Consider the following 20218-nt stretch of genomic DNA (forward strand, 5'->3'; position numbering starts at 1 on the left):
TCCAACGAGCCCTTCCCTGTTGGTGAGCACAAGGTCAAGCATGGCACCTCTCCTTGTCGGCTCCTCTATTACTTCCAGAAGGAAGTTGTCTTCTACACAATCGAGGAACATCTTGGATTGCTTGTGCCGGGCCGTACCGTCCTTCCAACAGATGTCAGGGTGGTTGAAGTCACCCATGAGAACAAGAGCCTGTGAGCGTGAGGCTTTTCCTATCTGTCTATGGAGTGCTTCATCCACAGGTTCTCCTTGATCAGGCGGTCTGTAACAGATCCCCACAGTAATGTCTCCCATAGCTATATTCCCTTTAACCCTGACCCACAAACTCTCTGTTAACTGCTCACCTGTCCCCAGACAGAGTTCCATACTCTCCAGCCTATCCCTAACATAAAGGGCAACTCCCCCTCCCCGCCTGCCAGGCCTGTCTTTCCTAAAGAGCCTGTAACCTTCCATTCCAACACTCCAGTCACAGGAGCCATCCCACCATGTTTCTGCGATGCCTATTATATCATACCCCCGTAGAAGTGCACACATCTCTAATTCCTCTTGTTTGTTCCCCATGCTACGGGTGTTTGTATAGAGGCATCTGAGCCGAGCTCCAACTGAAGCCGGCTCATTGGCTGGAGCAGCTGGGATTTCTCTACATTGCTCCGAGCATTTATTATAGGTGCTGGCAACTGACGGGGTGTGTTGGGATGGAATGATGCCCCCCTCCCCCAACACATCTAGTTTAAAGCCTCCTTGCCCAGTCTGGCAAGCCTCCTACCAAAACTGCTCTTCCCCTTCTTTATCAGACCAGCTCCACCAGCCCCCACTAGACCTGGCCTACAAACTTGGGTCCTGTGTTCAAGACACCCAAACCCCTGACTATGACATCATCCTTTTAACCAGTTATTAACCTGGCCAATCCTCCTAGCTTTTTTAAGGTCTTCCCCTGCATCCTGGAGAATTGACAAAAAGACTATCTGAGCTCCAGAGCCCCTAACCACCTCCCCAGGGCTCTGTAGTCCTTCTTTATGCTCCCCAGGCTACTACTATCTATATCCCTAGCATCCACATGTACCACCAGGAGTGGGTAATAGTCCGTGGGACTTACTAGAGCAGGCAGCCTCTCTGCCACATCCCTGATCCGTGCCCCTGGTAAGCAACACACCTCCCAGTTCCTTTGGGGACTGTCATAACCATTAGGTTATCATGTATTTTTAATTTATTCTGTTCTTCGAAGTATTCAGCTATTCTGTGCAAAGCAGATACATTTCTGGAACAGGAAACACCAAGAAGGAATCCTACTTAATTCTTTTAAATACTGCCCTCTGACTTGACCACTTGGATTCAAATCTCTGCAACACGTTGGACAGAGGCATGCAGGTAGCTCATGCCGCAGGTGAATGCTCTAGCAGTAGGTTATTGATCATGAAGTCAAGCAGTATCTTCTGCTGCCTGGCTTCCTACACAGACCAAACATGAGACTGATCCTGACATCAAGACAGACAGACATTCACTTTATCAACTCTGCTGAAGCTGAGCCTCAGAAAAGATTATGGCATCAGGTTTTGTTCAGATTGTGGCTTGTTTTGTTCAGATTATGGCAGCAGATTATGACTGGTTTTGTTCAAATAATGTCAATATAAGGGAAAGGGAGGTTTCCATGGAGATATAGATATCTCTAATTCCCAGCAACAGGGAACCTGCCCCATGGAACTAAGTTGCTAGAAATGGAAGTAATGCATCTAATTAAGAGGACCAAGACATGGGCTAGGCTAATGGCGAGTGACTGTGTCTGTACTGCTGCATTTTTGCATGGTACCCAGTCTGGAGCAACCCAGCTAGACTGTGGAGATAGTGTGGAGCTGGAGTCACTCCCAGAAGTCAGTTCTATGCAGCCAGCACAGGCGTAAGACAGTTTATTTGTATGGATACATGCCACCCCATGATGAATTCAGTGTCAGAAAATAGTCCTTGGCCCATTTTATTTGCTAGTACTAATGTAGCCTTGGTAGATCAAGGCCTTTGACATTTATCAGTCAAAAAAGTTATCATTATTATCATGGTCTAATGACACTACCACACTGCACTGCCACTTTCTTTCCCCATTCCATATTCACAGCACCTGGCAAGTAAATACTTAACATTTAACAGGAAGGTATTAGGAGGATTTAAAGAGAGAGATGGTGACTGATACTCATGACTTGTTCAAGAAGATAATAGTAAGGAGGAAGAAGATAATAGGAAGAAGATAATAGAAATGAAGGAAGAAACATTTTCATCTGAATGCCAACAGACATTAGGATGACTTTCCAATCAAATTTGTAATACATGGTCTTCCTCCACCTAAAACATACCTTACTTTGAAATGATGCACCAAGTGTTGGGATTGCAATAAACAGAGGCAGACAGAGACTGATCTGGTTTCATTCATGTGAGATTCTGTTTAACAATTCAAGGAGGCTTAGTCACATTGTAAGCTGCACTTTATCGTATGATCACTCCCTGCAAGTGAATCACTGACATGTACATACTATTCACTGATTAAGTACAGTGTGCATCCCTACAATATAACTTCCTTTGTGGCATGCTTTATTTATTTGAAAAGTACTCTAAATAACCTCTATATTGTTATGGGTATTGTGCAAAATCATAGAGTCACAGAATGGCTTGGTTTGGAAGGGGCCTTAAAGATCATCTGGTTCCAACCCCACTGACATGGGCAGGGATACCTTCCACTAGAACAGTTTTCACAAAGCATCATCCAACCTGGCCTTGAACACTGCCAGGGAGGGGGTAGATCAACTCCTTAGAATTACGGAAAACAAGATTGGATTTTTTTTTCCAGCTGCATGCTGGCTTTGTTTGACAGGATCCCCACAAGAGCATATTTCTGATGAATTCAAGCTTCTTGAGTTGGTTCAGATTCTGAATTTGTTCATAGTCTAGAAATTTCATTTATTACCTTATTGAAGAGTCAGTGTGACTTTTAGTAGTACAGTATTGGCCACTGTCTAGGACTTCAGAAAATGTCTGACTTGCTGTAATTTTCTTTGTAATCTCACTGACTTCATTCAGTCACCACAGCAATATTATTACGAACTATGAATACTCAACCACTCAGCAATTCAGAATAAAGCTGTGTAGACCGTAAAGAATTACCTGAAATATTGCAGGCATCTTCAACAACATTCCAGACACTCTCACATCCATTTGCAGCATTTATACATTGCTCTCTCAGGCGAAGACAGTCAGTAGTCTGGGCAGTAGATACACTTGTAAAGTACATGAACAGCACTGAAAAAAACAGAAAATAATAACTATTTAATACAGTAATATTTAATATTGTACTGAGCTTTTTGCTTTACACTATTATAACAATCTAATTTACTGTAGTTTATCTATAGATTCAAGTGTTCTACCAAATCACTTCTTAACAGAATGAATCTTTTCTCAGTTTCACAACTGTAAATTTAAATTTAAATTTTAAATTTTCAAAGTTGTGGTGTGGCATATTTTGTATTGGTTTTATTATAGCAATTATAGTTGTATTATAGCAACAACATATATATAGAACATTAGCCCATAGATATATAGAAATGACTGAAGTTCTGAGATTCATAATAAATTATAGAAAGGAAGATAGCATAAAATACAAAGGAAACAGCATTTTATTTGGACTGCAATTTTGCCAAGCTAGAGACTACACAGGAATTCCTATGAATAGACGAAATGAAGGAGATTTGACAGCCACACAACTGTCAGATAACAGAGATTTTATTTCATAGTGCAGTACTTTTCACCCTCTTTGATTTTACTTCACAGATGCACCATTTCTTGAAAACAACCCCCACATTCTTTACCTGTTATCTGTTTCTCTGGGTGCAATGAACCAAAAGGCTGTGTTAATTGCATTGAAAAACTCCAAAACAGAAGACTGACATGGAGATTTCAAGGTAAAGAATTTTAAATCAGCACCACCTCTGGCTTATCAGTAGAAAATTTAATTGCCTTGCTAGGAAAAGACAGATTAGTTGGGGTTTAGCCCTTTCATCAACATTGCCATGGTAACACAATCTCTAATTTGTAACCATGTGTCTTAATTTTCCATAAAATTAAGTTTCAGACACTGATTTCAGGCCTCATCAAACTAGCTGCTGAAATCCTGATGGGTGTGCTTATTTAGGTATTGAAGGACACAGGATCCACAGACCAAGTCACCAAGTCTCCTTTTTTTTTTTTTCCTTATGTTCAGGTAAGTTTATATGGAATTTGAGGAATATCCAGCACTGTTTAATTCCTTAAACATCAGCTGCAAGAAGCATGAAATATTCCCCCAGAACTTGTCTAGACCCTATCCAGAGAAATTAAATGTTTCCAATGATACATTTGAGAAATAAGAAATTACATATCAAGTATTGTTTTTCATAACTTTAAATAGCCACTACTCTTTAGAGGTGCCGCCATCCATTCTGGAAATGTGATACACTACCTGTGATACAATAGTGCTGCTGTAGGGAACACTTTCTGGCTGCACACTGATAAAAGATGAAGCAACATTTAATACTTTATAACTGACACAGTATCTCGTGTGCCTATCAGACACAGAAGAGGCCATATACGCTTACTGTAGCTGAGGCTAATCCTTCCTCAGTTGTGCATATTCCTGCCAGTCCTCAGGTTTATTCAGGGTTGGTTGTAGTTTCAGTGATTTCCAGCCTGAAACACTGTCCTAGGGTGCATCTCTCAGTCAGCCTGAGAGACTGATACATAGAAACAGCTCCTGTCACTTGACATTGAGGACTGTGCAGCTGGTCTATCCATAGGGACAATTTTTGGCTCACTCTGGCAACATTTCAGTCCTGTCACTGTCTCCAAAAGTTCTTCCTACTTGTGAAATTACTGTTTATTTGAATGATAAAAAGTTGCTAAATACCTTGTGGGTGAAAAGACAATATAAAATTAAAATTCAGGAGGTTTTAAGGTATTTTGCTGGTTACCCATCTGCCTATTTTGTAGGTACTAGCACAATGGAAGATCTGGTTAGGATCCACAGCACAAAGACTCTGTGGTATCTCCCTCCTTTCAAGGCAGCTTTTGGGAAACAGTGGCTGAAAATGAATAGTCAAAGTAGGATTGGCTGAGCAGTCAGTGAGCACCTGCTGCTCCTTTGTAAGGATTATTTCAGGCTCTGTTTATTTCAAACCCACCTGGAAACTGTGCCCACAAAAAGGAGCAGATGATTTTGCAAAATAAAGGGCCAAGTGGCAGAATCTGTGACTGAAGCTGGCTTCTCTAGACCTAATGACATGTTATGGGTGGGCATCAAAGAACTAGTTTGTAACTAGAACTTTTAGAGACATCTGTTTTGACATGAGAACACATAAATTTAGATTTCTACAGGTGTCTGTATTTCTGTAGAGGTGCCCATTGATTCACTGGGTAGGTGTAACATTCCCCATCCTGAAAAATGTCTGAAGTGAAAAAAGGGGAAAAGGGGACATTTTAGCAGTTTAATTTTGCAAATTGGGAACTGAAAAATGGAGGAATTACAGTTTCTCTCTCATGAGTGCAGAATCATTATCTGGCAGATAATAATAAATAATGGGAACCAAGCTGTGGTTTCTATCCAATGGCGAGAGCGGCAAGATAGCTAGCTTCAAAAGAGAAAGGCAAACTGTAGTTGAATACAGTTTGAATACAGTTGAAAAGCGAAAAAGGACAGATTTATTCTAACAATGCCTAAGAAATGTTTTTAACAGAGGAATATGAGTTTAGAGTAGCGGAGTGTTAAAAAGAGAAGCAGCACGTATACCATATGTAGAGGGGGAAAGTGTAAGATAAGAAATTGGAATATACTTGTCTGGTAATTTTCTCTTCCATCAAACCCTTCTGCACCAGCTTTGTTGATTTTTCCCTTTTCTCCATTCAGACCCAAAGTGACATGCCAGGAGCCCTCTGTGAAGCCGTGCCAGCACTAAACGCTTTCCACTTGTCAAACAAGTGGCTGCTATTTAAATCAGGCATCCCATTTGTGGGTCTCCTCGCCAGTTCAACTTCTCACTGCCTGCCCTCCTCCCTTGCTGTCCCTTCCGCTTCAGGCACGCTGCCCAGAGCCGGACTGAAGATCTGCACCCAGCCGCGGGCCCGGACGTCGCACACCGGTGTGAACCCCCTACAGGCACCTGCTCAACTCCGCCTTGAGGCTCCCGAGGGGAAAGGGGAATGGATGGCGCTGTAAGTAGAGCTGCGGGCGAACTAAGTCTCCTGGCGAGGCCGGGGCTGCAAGTGTCTCTCCCCCCGCATCCCGCGGCACTTACCAAGGCAGAGGAGCGCGGCCATGGCCAGCCGCGGCGGCTGCAGCTCCGCGCGGGGCGGCTGGCGGCAGGTGCCGGTGCGGCACCACCCCTTCAGCACCCGCAGCGGGGACAGCGCCCCGCCCGCCGCGATAGGAGCTGGGCCACTGGCTGCCAGCCGCCGGGGGTCGATACCGCATCTGTCTCTGCACACCTCTTTCTGTCAGGAACCGTGGATGAAGCCACCTCCCACTGCCCAGAGCTTCCCTCGCTGCCGTCCCTGCACCCTTTGCTTGTATTTTCCCTGTTGCCTCAACTGCTAAGCTGGACCGTGTGTGGGTGAGATGTGGCTCTTTGGCATTTCTTACGGTGTCTGGTTCTCCCTTTGCGTTCAGTTCCCACTGGTTTCTGGAGAAACTAACAAAGCAAGTCTTTGGCTGCTGCCTGTAATCTCTCCATAAAATGCCTTTTGCTATGTCTGTAGATCTTCCGCAAATATTTCTTAATGCATTTGAGAAGGGAATTTGTTTTCATTTCAGATGTGAAGTAGGATCGTGATCTGTTAAGGAGAGAAAGGAACTATGGAGCATGATGGACAGCAGACCAGAGGAACAAATAACTAGTCTACAGTCTAGACCCATACTGGACTGTGGGTCTAACTTCAGGAGTTTCAGTAAAATACACCAAAACCAGTTTGCCACACAAAAGTCAGCACCTGACTTGGGTACTGAATAAAAACTAAATCAACTATAAAGCATACTATTATATACCTGCTGACTTTGCTGGACACTCTCTGCTTTGCACCAGAAGGACAAGGTAATAACAGATCCCTATTGCCTAATCCATGATGCTCCTGAGTTTTATTTTCACAAATTGCTTATCCCATGCACAACATTTTTAATTGGATTGGTCCTTGAATACTTAAAACATAAAGCTCACATAAAATTTACAGTGTATAGCAGAAATAGAGATGTAGTGGGTGAAATCCTGTTCCTCTTGGCAAAGTAAAACTTGAGCCACATCCGTATTTTGCTCAATTTTGGTTGACTCAGCAAAACTCAGTCTTGAATATATATTTTAAAAATATTTTTATTTTTAATTCAGAGTTTAACTTAGTTAATTTATTCTATTAATTAATTAAACTCTTAATGCCAGCATTGCAAATACATGTCTTTTTTTCCCAAAAGTATGTTCAAGAAAAAAACAAAAAACCAAAAAATGACTAATCCAATATATCCAACAGGCAGAGAAAAAACTTATTAAAAGGATTAGCTTCTGAGATGTATATAATTTTAACTGTGAGATGAATTTTAGGTTTGAAGGCTAAATTTGCCTTGGCCTAAATCTACTGTAACATGCAGCAGTAGGTTGCAATGAATCTTAGAGTGAGGGATGAGTTAAGCTAACGTGTAGTGTCCTCTCCTTCCTATAAAGCACTCTCCAGGTTAATGACATGCACCAATTTTGCTAATATGTGAGAATGAGACAGTGCCCTCTATGGAGATGAAAAGAAAAGGTGTGGGGGTGGAAATGCCTTTTTTGAGGTGGAGAGGGGAGAAATTTGCTTGCAGTCATTGTGACTGCAGGGTACAAGCTTATCTTGTCACTGTTACTACAGTGACAACAGGAAAGGAGAAAGAGGTCAGGATATCAGACCTCCAAGTCTGTGATATATGTTGAGAGACAAAACACCAGGATGATGGTGGCACAACAATTTGCATCTGTTGGAACAGGTATACAAAAACATTTTGTGATTGTCTAATAATGCTACAACCAAGCAGAAACAGACTTTCTACCTATCCTTAGAATTTCAAATCTTAGATAAGCTCTGATAGTATAAGTTTTGTCGGAAAGATGAGCTATTTACTAAAGAGTAAAGCCCAGAATAATATGTCAATTAATGTTTCATATTTTATTCACATTCTCCACACAAGTAGTACTATTAAGTTAGTTATGGCTAAAAAAACTTCCTAGGAATGTTGGAATATTTTACGTTTGGAGATCTAAGTGAAAATAACAAAGAGAACAAAAGAGACATTTTCTCTTACAAAAGAGAAAAATATGGCCAGAACCTCCATTTCTAATATGTCACAGGAGACCTGCAGGAGCCAAAACCTGCCAATGACCTCTAGTGGTGGTGTGAACTAACACAATTTATCCCAGTGGCATTAAGGCAGCAGCAAAAAGAACACAGTTTGTGTTGGGATGGGGTATTCAACCCCCTCCTTTAGAAAGATGCTACTTATAGTTTTCCCATGAGTGTGATTAATATTGCTATTCTAGTTCTTTGTTACCTGGCCCAAGTTAAAAAAAAAATGTACCCTTCCAGCCTTTATCATCTCACAGGGATCTGGGCAATACACCTGACAAGGCTGAATGTTGCTGTTTTTACACAGCCATCCATAACATTTTATGTTTGAAAAGTACACATACTCCCCCCTTCTTTACTGGCAAAGATTTATCTAACCATTTACTTTCTACAATGTTGCTGTCTCTTCAAGGAAAAGCTAAAAATACATTTTCTGATAAGAAAGTATAGGTTTCCAGAATTTTGACATAAATGACATTTTTCAGCAATGGGTTGAGGCAATATTTTATGGCACAATTGAAAAATTATTGATAGTTATTTGGCAATTAGATTAACTTTTTGACTTTTTCTTACTTATATAAGAAGAAAAAATAGAGGACTTTTGAAATTCTAGTCTCCCATTTCTTTAATGTTTTAATTCAGCAGCTGTTTATCCAACCATTTCAAATTATATAGAAAAATTATATCTTGTTTCACACAGTTTAAGAATATTACATTTTCTGTGGCTGAAAAGCAAAAATAGCCTTCTAGTGGTAAAGGAACTGCAATCACTATGAAATCAAATCCTTTTGTTTTCTTAGAAGAGACATAGTAAAACAATTCCTTGAAATAATGACATAATAGCTACAGTAAAAAATTAAGCTTACACATAGGAATATAGGAATTCCTATGATTTTATTTGTTGCTTAAACATTCTTTGTTTATGTATTTCTCTTTATTCTTTCTAATAGAAAGAATATTCTGTTTTTTCTCTTTTAATAGAAAACTTTAATATACAAACAAATGGATTTTTTTTTTTCTCTCACTTTACACCAGTGTAAACTAGGAGTAATTGGAACAATGTCAAGTAAAACAACTGTTTGAGAAGACTAAAGCGTAAAGTGATTAAGCGCTTCATAGAACTATAGATGTCATAATAGACAGTACAACACATGACATTAGGTCAAAGCAAAACCTAGAAAAAATATTTACATAGGTTAATCAAATAATACCTTCTTTATGAACAACTGGGTTTTCAGAAACCTTTGAATGCATGAGACTGTCTTCTTTCTACATCAAATGCTTTTTAGTGAAAAACATGTCTTCCCTTCCAGCTCAGCCTTCCTTTTGAAAAATTTGAGCTGAAATGCAAGAATAGTGCCAGAAGGAGATTGTAGCTCAGGTTTTTACGCATTAGTCTCTTCCTAACCAATAGGCCATGATCTCCTAGTAGACTAAGTCTCCAGTGATTGACCATCTTCATTCTTGAAGAAGAAAAATTACGATACATGGTAGCGAGTGCCAGGTCACTGTGCTTATTCCACAAACAGAACATGGGTGAGTACTCGATCTACAGCAAGAAACATTTTATTTGAATAGTTGAAAAGTCAACATTTTCTAAGCATAGAAATCTCTTGTTTGTATCATTAGTATTAAATGGCATCTGAGAGAGAAATCATGAAATTAAGCAAGATAGCCGGTGTTTTATATTTTAAAGATCCTCAGACATCTCTGGAGCAACACTTGCAGACATTACGGACTTAAAATGAGCTACCAATGTTAAAATGACCTGCCTTTCAGGGGTGCTGACACTTGTTATTCCCATTGGCCTGAGTAGGAATTTTGAGTTTATAGCACCTTTGAGTATCACATAAGTTTTATTTAAGTAATTATTTTTTAGGCACTGAATTCTGAAGAAAAAAAATAGTGGCTATTAAGTATAATCTTATGAAAACATGTGTGACCTGCAGCACTTTGAGTTCATATCTTAGAAGCATGTCTGTGCTTAGAAAAAGTAACTTTCAATCTCCCCAAATCTATCTGAAGTGAAACTTCCATAATGAATGCAGAATTAACAAGTGGATTAGCAGAAAAAGAAGTGCAAAATAATTCCAGAATATCACTAGTGCATAAGTAAGCATTCTTGTAAATAAGTCACTCATTTATAGAAATAGGATATAAATAAATGTTTGAGACTTCTTTCAAATACTTAGAGTTCTTTATATAATACATTTTAGAACATTCCACAGCATCTAAAATATATAAAAATAAATATCTACAGTATTTACAAAGTATGACACAATCCAAACTCTAAAAAGGCTTGTAAAGCCATGTTCTTTAGCTCATACTGAGGTAAGTAGGTTTCTGTAAGACTGAGAAGAAATAAGAGAGGCAGTTGTTTTGAAGGAATCCCTTTGTCCAGCAGTAGTCTGTAATACAGCTAAAACCATGTGTCAGTCTCTGGCAGTCTTATGTTTACTGAGGCAAAGTCATCCTTGCTGTAACTCCATCGAGGTAAGTTTAGTTATGCTAGGGACAAATTTGTCCCACTCATTCTCTGTGTTGCCAGTGTCTTCTGCAGAAACCTTCACAGTTTCATCTAAATTTGAAGTCATGTTCATCCCTGGTATGTGGAGCTGTAGTTCCACTGATTTCATTGGGCTGATTGTAGCTGGGATTCCTGTAAGAAATACCAGAGATTTTAACATGATTTTCCTGTTTGCATCAGGTAGCTGACTGGCTCATCCTGTGATTGCTACTCTCTGACTACTATGCAGGTGATGACTGATTAACAAAATGGTCTGCCAGGATATGTTCCAAACTGCAAATGGAAATTTTAAGTGAAGTCTAAGGGGATTCCTGATGCATAAACCTTAATCTTCTTACTTTTAATTTTTTTAATTTGTTCTACTACTTATTTAATATACATTAATTAGTAAATTGCCCTGTGATTCCTTATCCAGATGCCACTGTGACCAGCAGAGCACTACAGCTTCCTGTACACAAGTCAATCATAAAATCACAGAATAGTTTGGATTAGAAACAACTTCTAGAGATCACCTAGTCCACCCCCTCCACCATGAACATAGGACAAGCAGTGGATAAAAAATTATGACAGATAATAGATATAGAGTAAAACATAATCTACAGCCACACTATCATCTGTGTTTCATGCCTGTAACCTTGCCTGTGCCATACATATAGGAATGGAAACACTACTGGAGAAGAGCAAGCTGAATTCAGGTGAAAAAAACAAACATTCCTTTTATAGTAAGTGCAAAGAACACTTCTTCAGAGGTAATTTATTTAATTATTTTTAGATATGCATTTAGGAGCAGGTTAGCTCACCTTTCTCTATTATCAATATATAGTTTATATAGTCCAAGCCTATAGTATCTGAAATAACTTCTAGATAACAAACATTCACATCCCTAGAAGAGGAGGAATGAAACCTGTACTTGAAGTCCCTTGCAAATTTCTACTGGTATACAACATATAATGTAATGAAACAAATCAAATAACTTATATGCAATTTTCCATCTATTCTCAAAGCTAGGGAATTGCACAATCATTTCAATGTTTACCCAGATTTGGGAAAGCTTGAACAATTTCTGCTTTTCATTTCAGACTGTGTTCATTTATTTATCAACCTGTATGGGAGAAAAATCAAGAGTATCTCCCCAGCTGTTCCTGAACGCACCCAATAGTTCTCTCCCCCTCCCCTCCCCCCCAGGATGGAAAAGAATAGAAAATGTGAGAAAATAAATGAATGTGAATTTCTTATTTAATCAGCTCAACTCAAACCAGAACGCATGGTATGCATATGATTTGAAATAGTCAAGGACATTCAGGTATTTGTTATAAAATATACCACAACTTCAGAGAATTATCTCTGAGTAGAATATGGTTGTTTATAAACACATTGCAACTCCAGGGATAATGATTTTCATACTTTCAGGTGCCTGTTCTTTATTTACTTAGGAGTCTAAAGGAAGTAGGAATCTAAAGGAAAGTATTTATATAAAATATTATTACCTTACACCCTCCCCAATTGCAACTCAAGTTTTAAAATAAATGAGATGAAATTTTGTTTCATCAATATATTAACTGAAGTTCTAGCATATTCTATAAAATATTTCTTGTAAGTTACTTTTCTTACAGTCAGTTCTTAGTTGTAAACACCCTTGTCTCATTGCACTGTGCTCAGATTCAAATAGTGTTGTCTGCACAATGAAATTTTACTTCCACAGCATCAAAAGAAACAGGGACAAGTATACTATCAGTAGGTAATAGGTGCAGTACCATTTACTGGAAGTGTGTTTATGTTGGTCAATACAACATGTTCTGAAAGTTTTGAAACATTGTCAAAATTGCTGATCTGGGTGGTCAAGGATTTCCGACTCTCTGTACTGGCATGACCTCTGGTGAGCCGTTCATCATGATGACTGCGAATGCCAAAGATGCAACAAGAAAATGCTGCTTTAAATTCTTCTCTAAATTTCCCTGTCAACCACAAAAAAGACTCATGAAAAAATGTACCATAAAGACTGTTTCATCAGACTTTATAGATTAGAAAAAAGCAGCTATCTAAAGAAAAATTAACCCAAAATACCCAGATGGTCTTCTAATGCTGAACTAGGAAATCACAATTTCATCATCTTGGAGAAAGATAAAAAACATATAACCTTTTTAAGAAGATACATGAGATGTGGTATGAAGCCTAAATTATTCTTAGCTAGGCAGAATGGACAAATGATTTATGAAGTCATGTCATGGATAGTCTGTTGATTAATAACATATCTAAGAAAAACAGGTAATTGAGCAATCATAGGCTTAAATGACCTGACGTGAAATGAGAGGTCATAGCTAATTTGTATTTTATCTTGAATACCTTTTAGGAGGAGATTCAAAGTGTTCAACAGCCTATTAGTCTGCTTTAGGGGCTCAGAACATGTTGTTCAGATCATCCTCACACTACACACCACAAAAACTATATGGGCAAATATACAGTGAGCATCAATAGACTTTTGCCTCCCTTTATTTAGCTGTAATACCACCAATTTAAGTTCTGATTCTGCTGTCCATAGCCAAATAAGACAAATACAAGCTAAGATAAATCTATACTGGTAAGTAAACAGCACCTTACCTAGTTCTTTGACCTTGAACCTAGTCAGCACAGTCTGGTCATGTAAGTACTATTAAAGACTCACAGACTCCAAACCCCAATACCTGGATATAAAATGCCAACTGGAGACAGTCCCTGGCCTATGCTACCTCCCAGACAGTATCCAGTGAGCGTTTAGGAGAATGGTAGCTGTTTCAGACCAAAGTAATGCCAGGGACTTCTCTACCAAATTAATGGCATAGACAATCAAATTCAAGCACTTGGACTGAGGCCCTGGCACAGTTTAGTTTAGTTATAGGTAGATAGGTAATGGGATACTTCAGGCAACTTGCTCCAAGAAGAAGATCTAGCTCCCACAGGAGGAGCTGGGCTGACGTTACACAGTCATTAATCTTATTTGCTATGGCTCATTACATTCTAACTATACATGAAACTTGAATTCTAAGTAACTGTAACTTACCACTGAGGAAGTTATAAATAATAGGATTGGCTGCACTGTTTGCATACACAAGCCAGTGTGAGAATGTGAACCAGGCGTATACAGTTTCTCTGTCATCAGCATGATTAAACATCCCCAAAACCCTACAGAAAAAGAAGAGCAAACCTGAAAGATGGCAAAATTAGAAATCATATAAAATTTGGCATGTTCTAGCTTAATTCTCTGATGATTCATTTGCAGTATCACAGAAAAGCTGACTCAACAGTGCTTGATTTCTTGATAAAGTCCCCATCCCTCAGCCCCCTGTCTTGGTGGTTTAGCACAACAACAGAAACCATCAGTACTTCACTTTGCAGTGGTGCAGATGCATGACTTGTCTCCTAAGTAACCAAAGTCAGCTGGTTTCAGATAAGTCAAGAAAAGATAGTGAAAGTTGCTTTTGACCTATTCATGCCATTGAGGTTCTCAGCTCCAGGCCCACTCTCCAATAAACAAGAGCTCTGGAATTCAAAAGGCACTAAACTGGCCCCAGAACTGAGGCCACAGCTGCAGCTTCTGCCAAAAGAAATCTGTTTTGCCTAGATTCCTTACACCTAACTTTTGCCATGTAAGTGAAAATCTAACTATGGACCTACTCTGCTATTGTAGTCAAGGCAGCCTGTGTATCCCTCTATGGTTCAGATTGCAGGTGGCCTGAACTGCCTTCTGGAAATACTTTTTTTCCTCCACATTGCCTACCAAGGGACTTGAGAACAAAAAGTACTCAAATTGCGACTCAGGAAGTACCAGGATTGAGTGGGATGTATTTAAGCCTTCATATCCAATTTGAAACTATTCCTTAAAAATTAAAATGCTCCTCAAGCACCAATAACAGGCTAATTATTTTTTAGGATATTCAAATCTTAGAATCATAAAATGGTTAGGGTTGGAAAGGGCCTTAAGATCATCTAGTTCCAACACACCTGCCATGGGCAGGGACATCTCACACTAAACCATCTCACCCAAGGCTTTGCCCAGCCTGGCCTTGAACACTGCCAGGGATGGAGCATTCACAACCTCCCTGGGCAACCTATTCCAGTGCCTCACGACCCTAACAGGAAAGAATTTCCTCCTTATATCCAATCTAAACTTCCCCTGTTTAAGTTTGAACCCGTTACCCCTTGTCTGTCACTACAGTCCCTAAAAATCTTCCGCTATATGTCATTATTGGTATTCCAGAGGGCTCATGAGATATAACAAAACCTTGGCCTGTCAGGGCCCATACAAAAAAACAAGAGTGTATGTAATTTTGTCTCAAATAAACAGGAGAGAAAAGGGTAAAAATATAAATTCCAAGCAAACTGAAGTGTTAGCCTAAGGTCTCAAAATTGTACATGATGGGTGCTCGAACCCAGCATTTCATAGTCCTCAGAGCAAATCACACTACACTCTCCTGCTAACCTTCAGCTGTTGCTTTAGGTAAATACACTTCCATGGGTGCATTTACAGAAAACAAGCTGTAATCCCATGTAAATGACAGGTTTTAATGAGGAGATAGGATAGATAATTTTCATAAGGAAGAGCTTGCTAATGAGGGTTAAGACAAGTAATATGGATAGGTCAGATTTTCTTTTTTCCTTGCAACTGTATGCTTATCATGAAATTATTTCTTTATCATGAAATAAGTAAATTTATCTTTTAGAAGTATCTGCCAGAATAACAGGAATCTCTTAACAGAGGATTGTTTTTAGACAGAAAGATTTACCAAGTGTTTACATTTTGGGATAAACTTTACCTTTTCAAGACATTGAGGATGCTAATTGGTAGATAGCAAAGTGCAAAAACCAGGAGGACAACCATTAGCATACGCGCTGTTTTCCTTCTTGCACGAATCTGTTTTATTTCAGCTGCCACAGCACTAATCTTTGACTTTGTTGATTGTCCCAGCCCTCGGGGCTGTGCTGAGGTCTGTAGAGGCTTCCACTTTTTCTGAACAACAGAAGAGGTTCCTGGGATCTAAGAAAGAAAAAAAAGGCACAGTGTGAAAAAGTAGCACTGTGGATAGCTATAACAAGAAACACAGACATGTTGACATATAAAATTTAAGCTTGCAGGCAGAAACAGGGTCTTTTTATTAAATTAATTGATTTAGTTGCAAGAAATAAGCCCAGTTTCAGACACACCTGAAGGACTGCATAAAAATATGTTTTAAACCAAATACAGCAATACCAAATATATAGATACTAAAATTTTCTTTACTTGCATTTGCAAATATCTTGCATTGTCTGTGCCTTCAGATTATTGCACCAGCTGTATTGCTGCAAGTATGGTGCTGTAAAGTTCCATATTAAATATTTTGTTGTATGGCAGAGTAGTTTAGCCGATTAATATGCTGCTAACTTAAGATACTAAACAGCTTTTCAGCAGTCCAAAACAAGGATTTAAAGCCTACATATTCTTAAGTGCCACAAAACTTCCAAATATGCAATTTAAATGACAATGAAGCAGCTAAAGAAATCACAGCTGAAGAATGGATCTTCATGCACAGCACTTCAAACCTGAATGTATATACAGCGATGAATACAGAGGAATCATGGAAGAGTGCCAAGACATAGGAAGAATTAGGCTAGCCAGAGACACCCTTCAATGGCTAGATGTAGCACCATGCTATTAAAAAAAATTAAATCTAATTTTTTATTTTCTGTGCCCTCACAGAAACCAAGCCAAACAAAGCAACTTTGCCTCAGTTCTTCAAAATTATCTCCTGCTTGCAGCCAAACGTGAAAGAGTACAGATGGCAAGGACTTACTCAGAGAACTCTATTACAATGACATAATGCTTTTAATGTTACACATTGTGAAAAGCTTTTGGGTAGAAACATAGTTTTATTCAAGTGTAGTACAATTGTCTGTGGAGCCAGTAGTCTCATGAGTGTAAATAATGCATGTTTAAAAGTATCCGCAAAATTAAAATTGCCTACTGTAACATTTTAAAAATCAGGGCTTATCCACATAAACTGACCAGAAGGAAAATGGAATATCAGAAAAAATATAAGCTAAAACGGGAATACTTGTCCTAAAATAAAAGCATGAACTTTCAGAATTATTCTAGAATACCTATTATGATTTGGGTTTGTTTTGGTTTTGTTTGTTGTTTTTTTTTTTTTTGGGGGGGGGAGGATGTTTCTTGTTTGGGTTGGTTTGTTGTTGTTTTTTATTAATAGCTTCCTTGCACAGAAAAGCCCTTGACTTAGCATTTATGTGCACTGTCAAACCGAATTTACAACTATTAGGATGTTTTGGCAAAGCTGTGTTGTAATGAACAGGAAACCAAGGAAGCAGAAGAAGGGATATATTATAACATGTACTTTTTAAGAATGTGTCTATGGACATAAAACAAACAAAACCCCCTTGCACTTACTTCTACTGCAGCTCCCTCTCATTCAGCTGAAATAAGAAGTATTAGTTTCATACCTGAATATGCCTGTCTTGTTGCAAGGGATTTACCCCACTTAGCTGTGAGGTGGAGCTGCAGTATGTCTTTACCGGGAACTACTGAGACAATGTGCTCTAAGATTCTGATTTTGGCTTATCAGAGGTACTTGATTTTCTGTCCTTCTAATTTTGAAGCAGAAGCTTTTCCTTCAGTCGTACTGAGTTACCATATTGTAGCAAGAACTGGAGATGGAAGCAGAGAAATTCAGCCAGATCTCTCCCTCCTCGCTATGCCAAAGATTTACTTGAAAAAATAAGTGACCAGCTTTCCTGGTAGCTAGATGCAAGTTAAATGAAGAAAAACATTATCTTGGCTCAAAATTGTGAACGGCTATTTCTACAGAAATGTTAAAAGTGACTGTGCACATGGTTTGCACCTGTGTGTGCAGACAGAAGGGACTTTTCTCATATTTAAGTAGTCTTTAATCACAGAATCATAGAGTCTGCATTTGGGTCGAAAGTGACCTTCAAAGGAGCAGGAGGTGATGAAAAGTGGAACTGTGTACAATGTATAGTCTTACTGTACTATATATTAGATTTCTAAATCTTGAGGGGTTGTATTGAGAGCCTTTCTTAAGAGCCCTGTTTTCCTCAGTCTTTCCCTGACATACATCTGGGCTTTATTACTGTTAATGCCAATAGGCAATAATACAGCAAGAATTTTATCAGTAAAAAGAATAGAAAGAGCTATATACCCAGAGATGCATAATTGAACCAGTACCACCTAAGAAGCACAACACCTCAGAAGTGTGTGTGCATGTATACAGAAATATTTACAAATATGCATTTATGTAAACACACATACATGTATTACATACATAGGATGAGAGGAAATGGCATCAAGTTGCACCAGGGGAGGTTTAGATTTGATATTAGGAAAACATTTCTTCATGGAAAGGGTTGTCAAGCATTGGAAGAGGCTGCCCAGGGAAGTGGTTGAGTCACATTTCCTGGAGATATTTAAAAGACATGTAGATATGGTACCTAGGGACATGGTTTAGTAGTGGGCCTGGCAGTGCTAGGTTGAGAGTTGGACTTGATGATCTTAAGGGTCTTTTGCAATGTAAATAATTCTATAGTTCTATTTCTATCATTATGTATGTATAAGCATACATACGTCAACATAATGCATATATTTGCTTTTCAGTAATGAATCCCTTATAGAGATAATTGAGGAGAATTTGTGTATTTCCAACAATTCACTAAAAGCCTACTAGATGTATCCAAACATGTACTAGAAATTGCAGCTATTTTCTTATGCATCTCTCCTCTATCCCCTCAAATTCTTATCAAGGGGTTTATAACCAGAGGAAATTTCTCCAAATGTAATAACTTGCAAAGATTGGAAGGGTATATTTCAGCTGCCAAAATGAAAATAGGTAGGGTTCCTAGTTATTAATATGAATGGGCTGTACTGTCAATGCTTTTGGACATCAGTAAATTGAAGCATACAGTATGGACTCAAAAATAGAAATTATGTACCGACACTTTCATCATAAGTCCTTTCAGTTCTATTTATTTGTTCAGAAGTTATTTTTAATCTCCTTAAAATCCACAAGAGATTATAGCCTGCTAAGTCACTACTTCCTTGCTAATAATTAAAATAAACTGCTCAGATTGCTTGGTATTTGTGGCATGATCTTGTCTTCACAAAGATGAATCATTAATTCAAAGATTGCAAAGACACAAAGATTTGGAGGACACAATCAGTAATTTCAAGAGTTATTGCACAAAATACAGTAAGGATAGCTTGTGAATCTATCTTACCTTTAGTCATGTGAAAATTTGCATGCACAACACAATTTTCAAAAACAACCTCTAGAACAAAAGTAAGGTATAGAAACCATCTACTGTTTGCTGTGTTTTTTATATCACATATGTCTGGGATGCTTATTGTACCTTGCAATAGGATTACTATATTTAATTGAAGTTCTGGAAAACAGCATGATTTCTTAAATGGAACTATTATCAAATAATACATTTATAGCACTGCATTCATTTGATCTACATGACTGATTATGGCACACCTGTTGCACTTAGGAAAATGCCTGTCTGCAGACAAGTCACAGTTGATAATAGACGTGCAGTGGTTTTAATTTCACTTAGTGCAGCCTCTTACACATAGTGCTATCATTTATGCTAGGAAAAGAGATATCTGTAATTTTGTATCATTGATAGCTCTAAGCCTGTAGCAGTATTTGTCTTTTTGCCACTGAAAAAAAAAAGGATCATCTGAACTTTGTGAGCATGTGAGATGTACAGGGAGAAGAAATACTGTGAAGAAAAAATAGGCCAGCTACTAGGGGTGGGGGGAGAACCAAGCCAACAAAACAGGCTGGTTTCCAGTAATTCAGCTTCTGCTCCGAATCTGAACCAGCATTTTTAAGCTACGTGCAGGTTAAAATGTGCAGGTTACAAGTGCTTTGCATTAATTTCATGGACAGTTTGAGAGAATTTGTAGATTGTAGAGAAAGTACAAAAGAGAAGGTTAAGAAGGAATATGGAGAATTGGGTGCTACAGGACAGATAACTACTTAGTAATGCAGATCATCTTAGAGCCTTGTTAGACTGAATTTAATTTTCAGACTGAGCAAAGCCTTTCTTTTGGTGAAGAGTCATAGAAACATAGAGTGGTTTGGGTTTGAAGGGACCTTAAAGATCATTAAGTTCCAACCCCCTTGCCATGGGCAAGGCCACCTCCCACTAGACCAGGTTGCTCAAAGCCCCATCCAACCTGGCCTTGAACACTGCCAGGGACTGGGCATCCACAACTTTGCTGGGCAGCCTGTACCAGTGCCTCATCACCTTCACATTAAAGAACTTCTTCCTAATTCA

General features: G+C 38.7%; 2 protein-coding genes across 2 annotated transcripts in view; both read right to left on the reverse strand.

Annotated features, from left to right (window-relative positions):
• The window catches only part of GFRAL (GDNF family receptor alpha like), a 32245-nt gene extending 25855 nt beyond the window's left edge, over positions 1-6390 (reverse strand). Inside the window, exons 1-2 of the mRNA XM_062626158.1 lie at positions 6303-6390; positions 3145-3279 (exon numbers count right to left, since the gene is read on the reverse strand). Of these exons, the coding sequence (XP_062482142.1) occupies positions 3145-3279; positions 6303-6324 (157 nt within the window). The 5' untranslated portion in view covers positions 6325-6390. The remainder of the gene's footprint in view (positions 1-3144; positions 3280-6302) is intronic.
• Positions 6391-9925: 3535 nt separating this feature from the next.
• The window catches only part of HCRTR2 (hypocretin receptor 2), a 36259-nt gene continuing 25966 nt past the window's right edge, over positions 9926-20218 (reverse strand). The window contains exons 5-8 of the mRNA XM_062626296.1: positions 15685-15905; positions 13932-14053; positions 12649-12849; positions 9926-11026 (exon numbers count right to left, since the gene is read on the reverse strand). Of these exons, the coding sequence (XP_062482280.1) occupies positions 10836-11026; positions 12649-12849; positions 13932-14053; positions 15685-15905 (735 nt within the window). The 3' untranslated portion in view covers positions 9926-10835. The remainder of the gene's footprint in view (positions 11027-12648; positions 12850-13931; positions 14054-15684; positions 15906-20218) is intronic.

The sequence above is a fragment of the Pezoporus occidentalis genome, unplaced genomic scaffold (genome assembly GCF_034315485.1).
Source record: "Pezoporus occidentalis ecotype Australia unplaced genomic scaffold, CSIRO_AGI_Poc_V1 ctg29, whole genome shotgun sequence".
Taxonomy (NCBI): domain Eukaryota; kingdom Metazoa; phylum Chordata; class Aves; order Psittaciformes; family Psittacidae; genus Pezoporus; species Pezoporus occidentalis.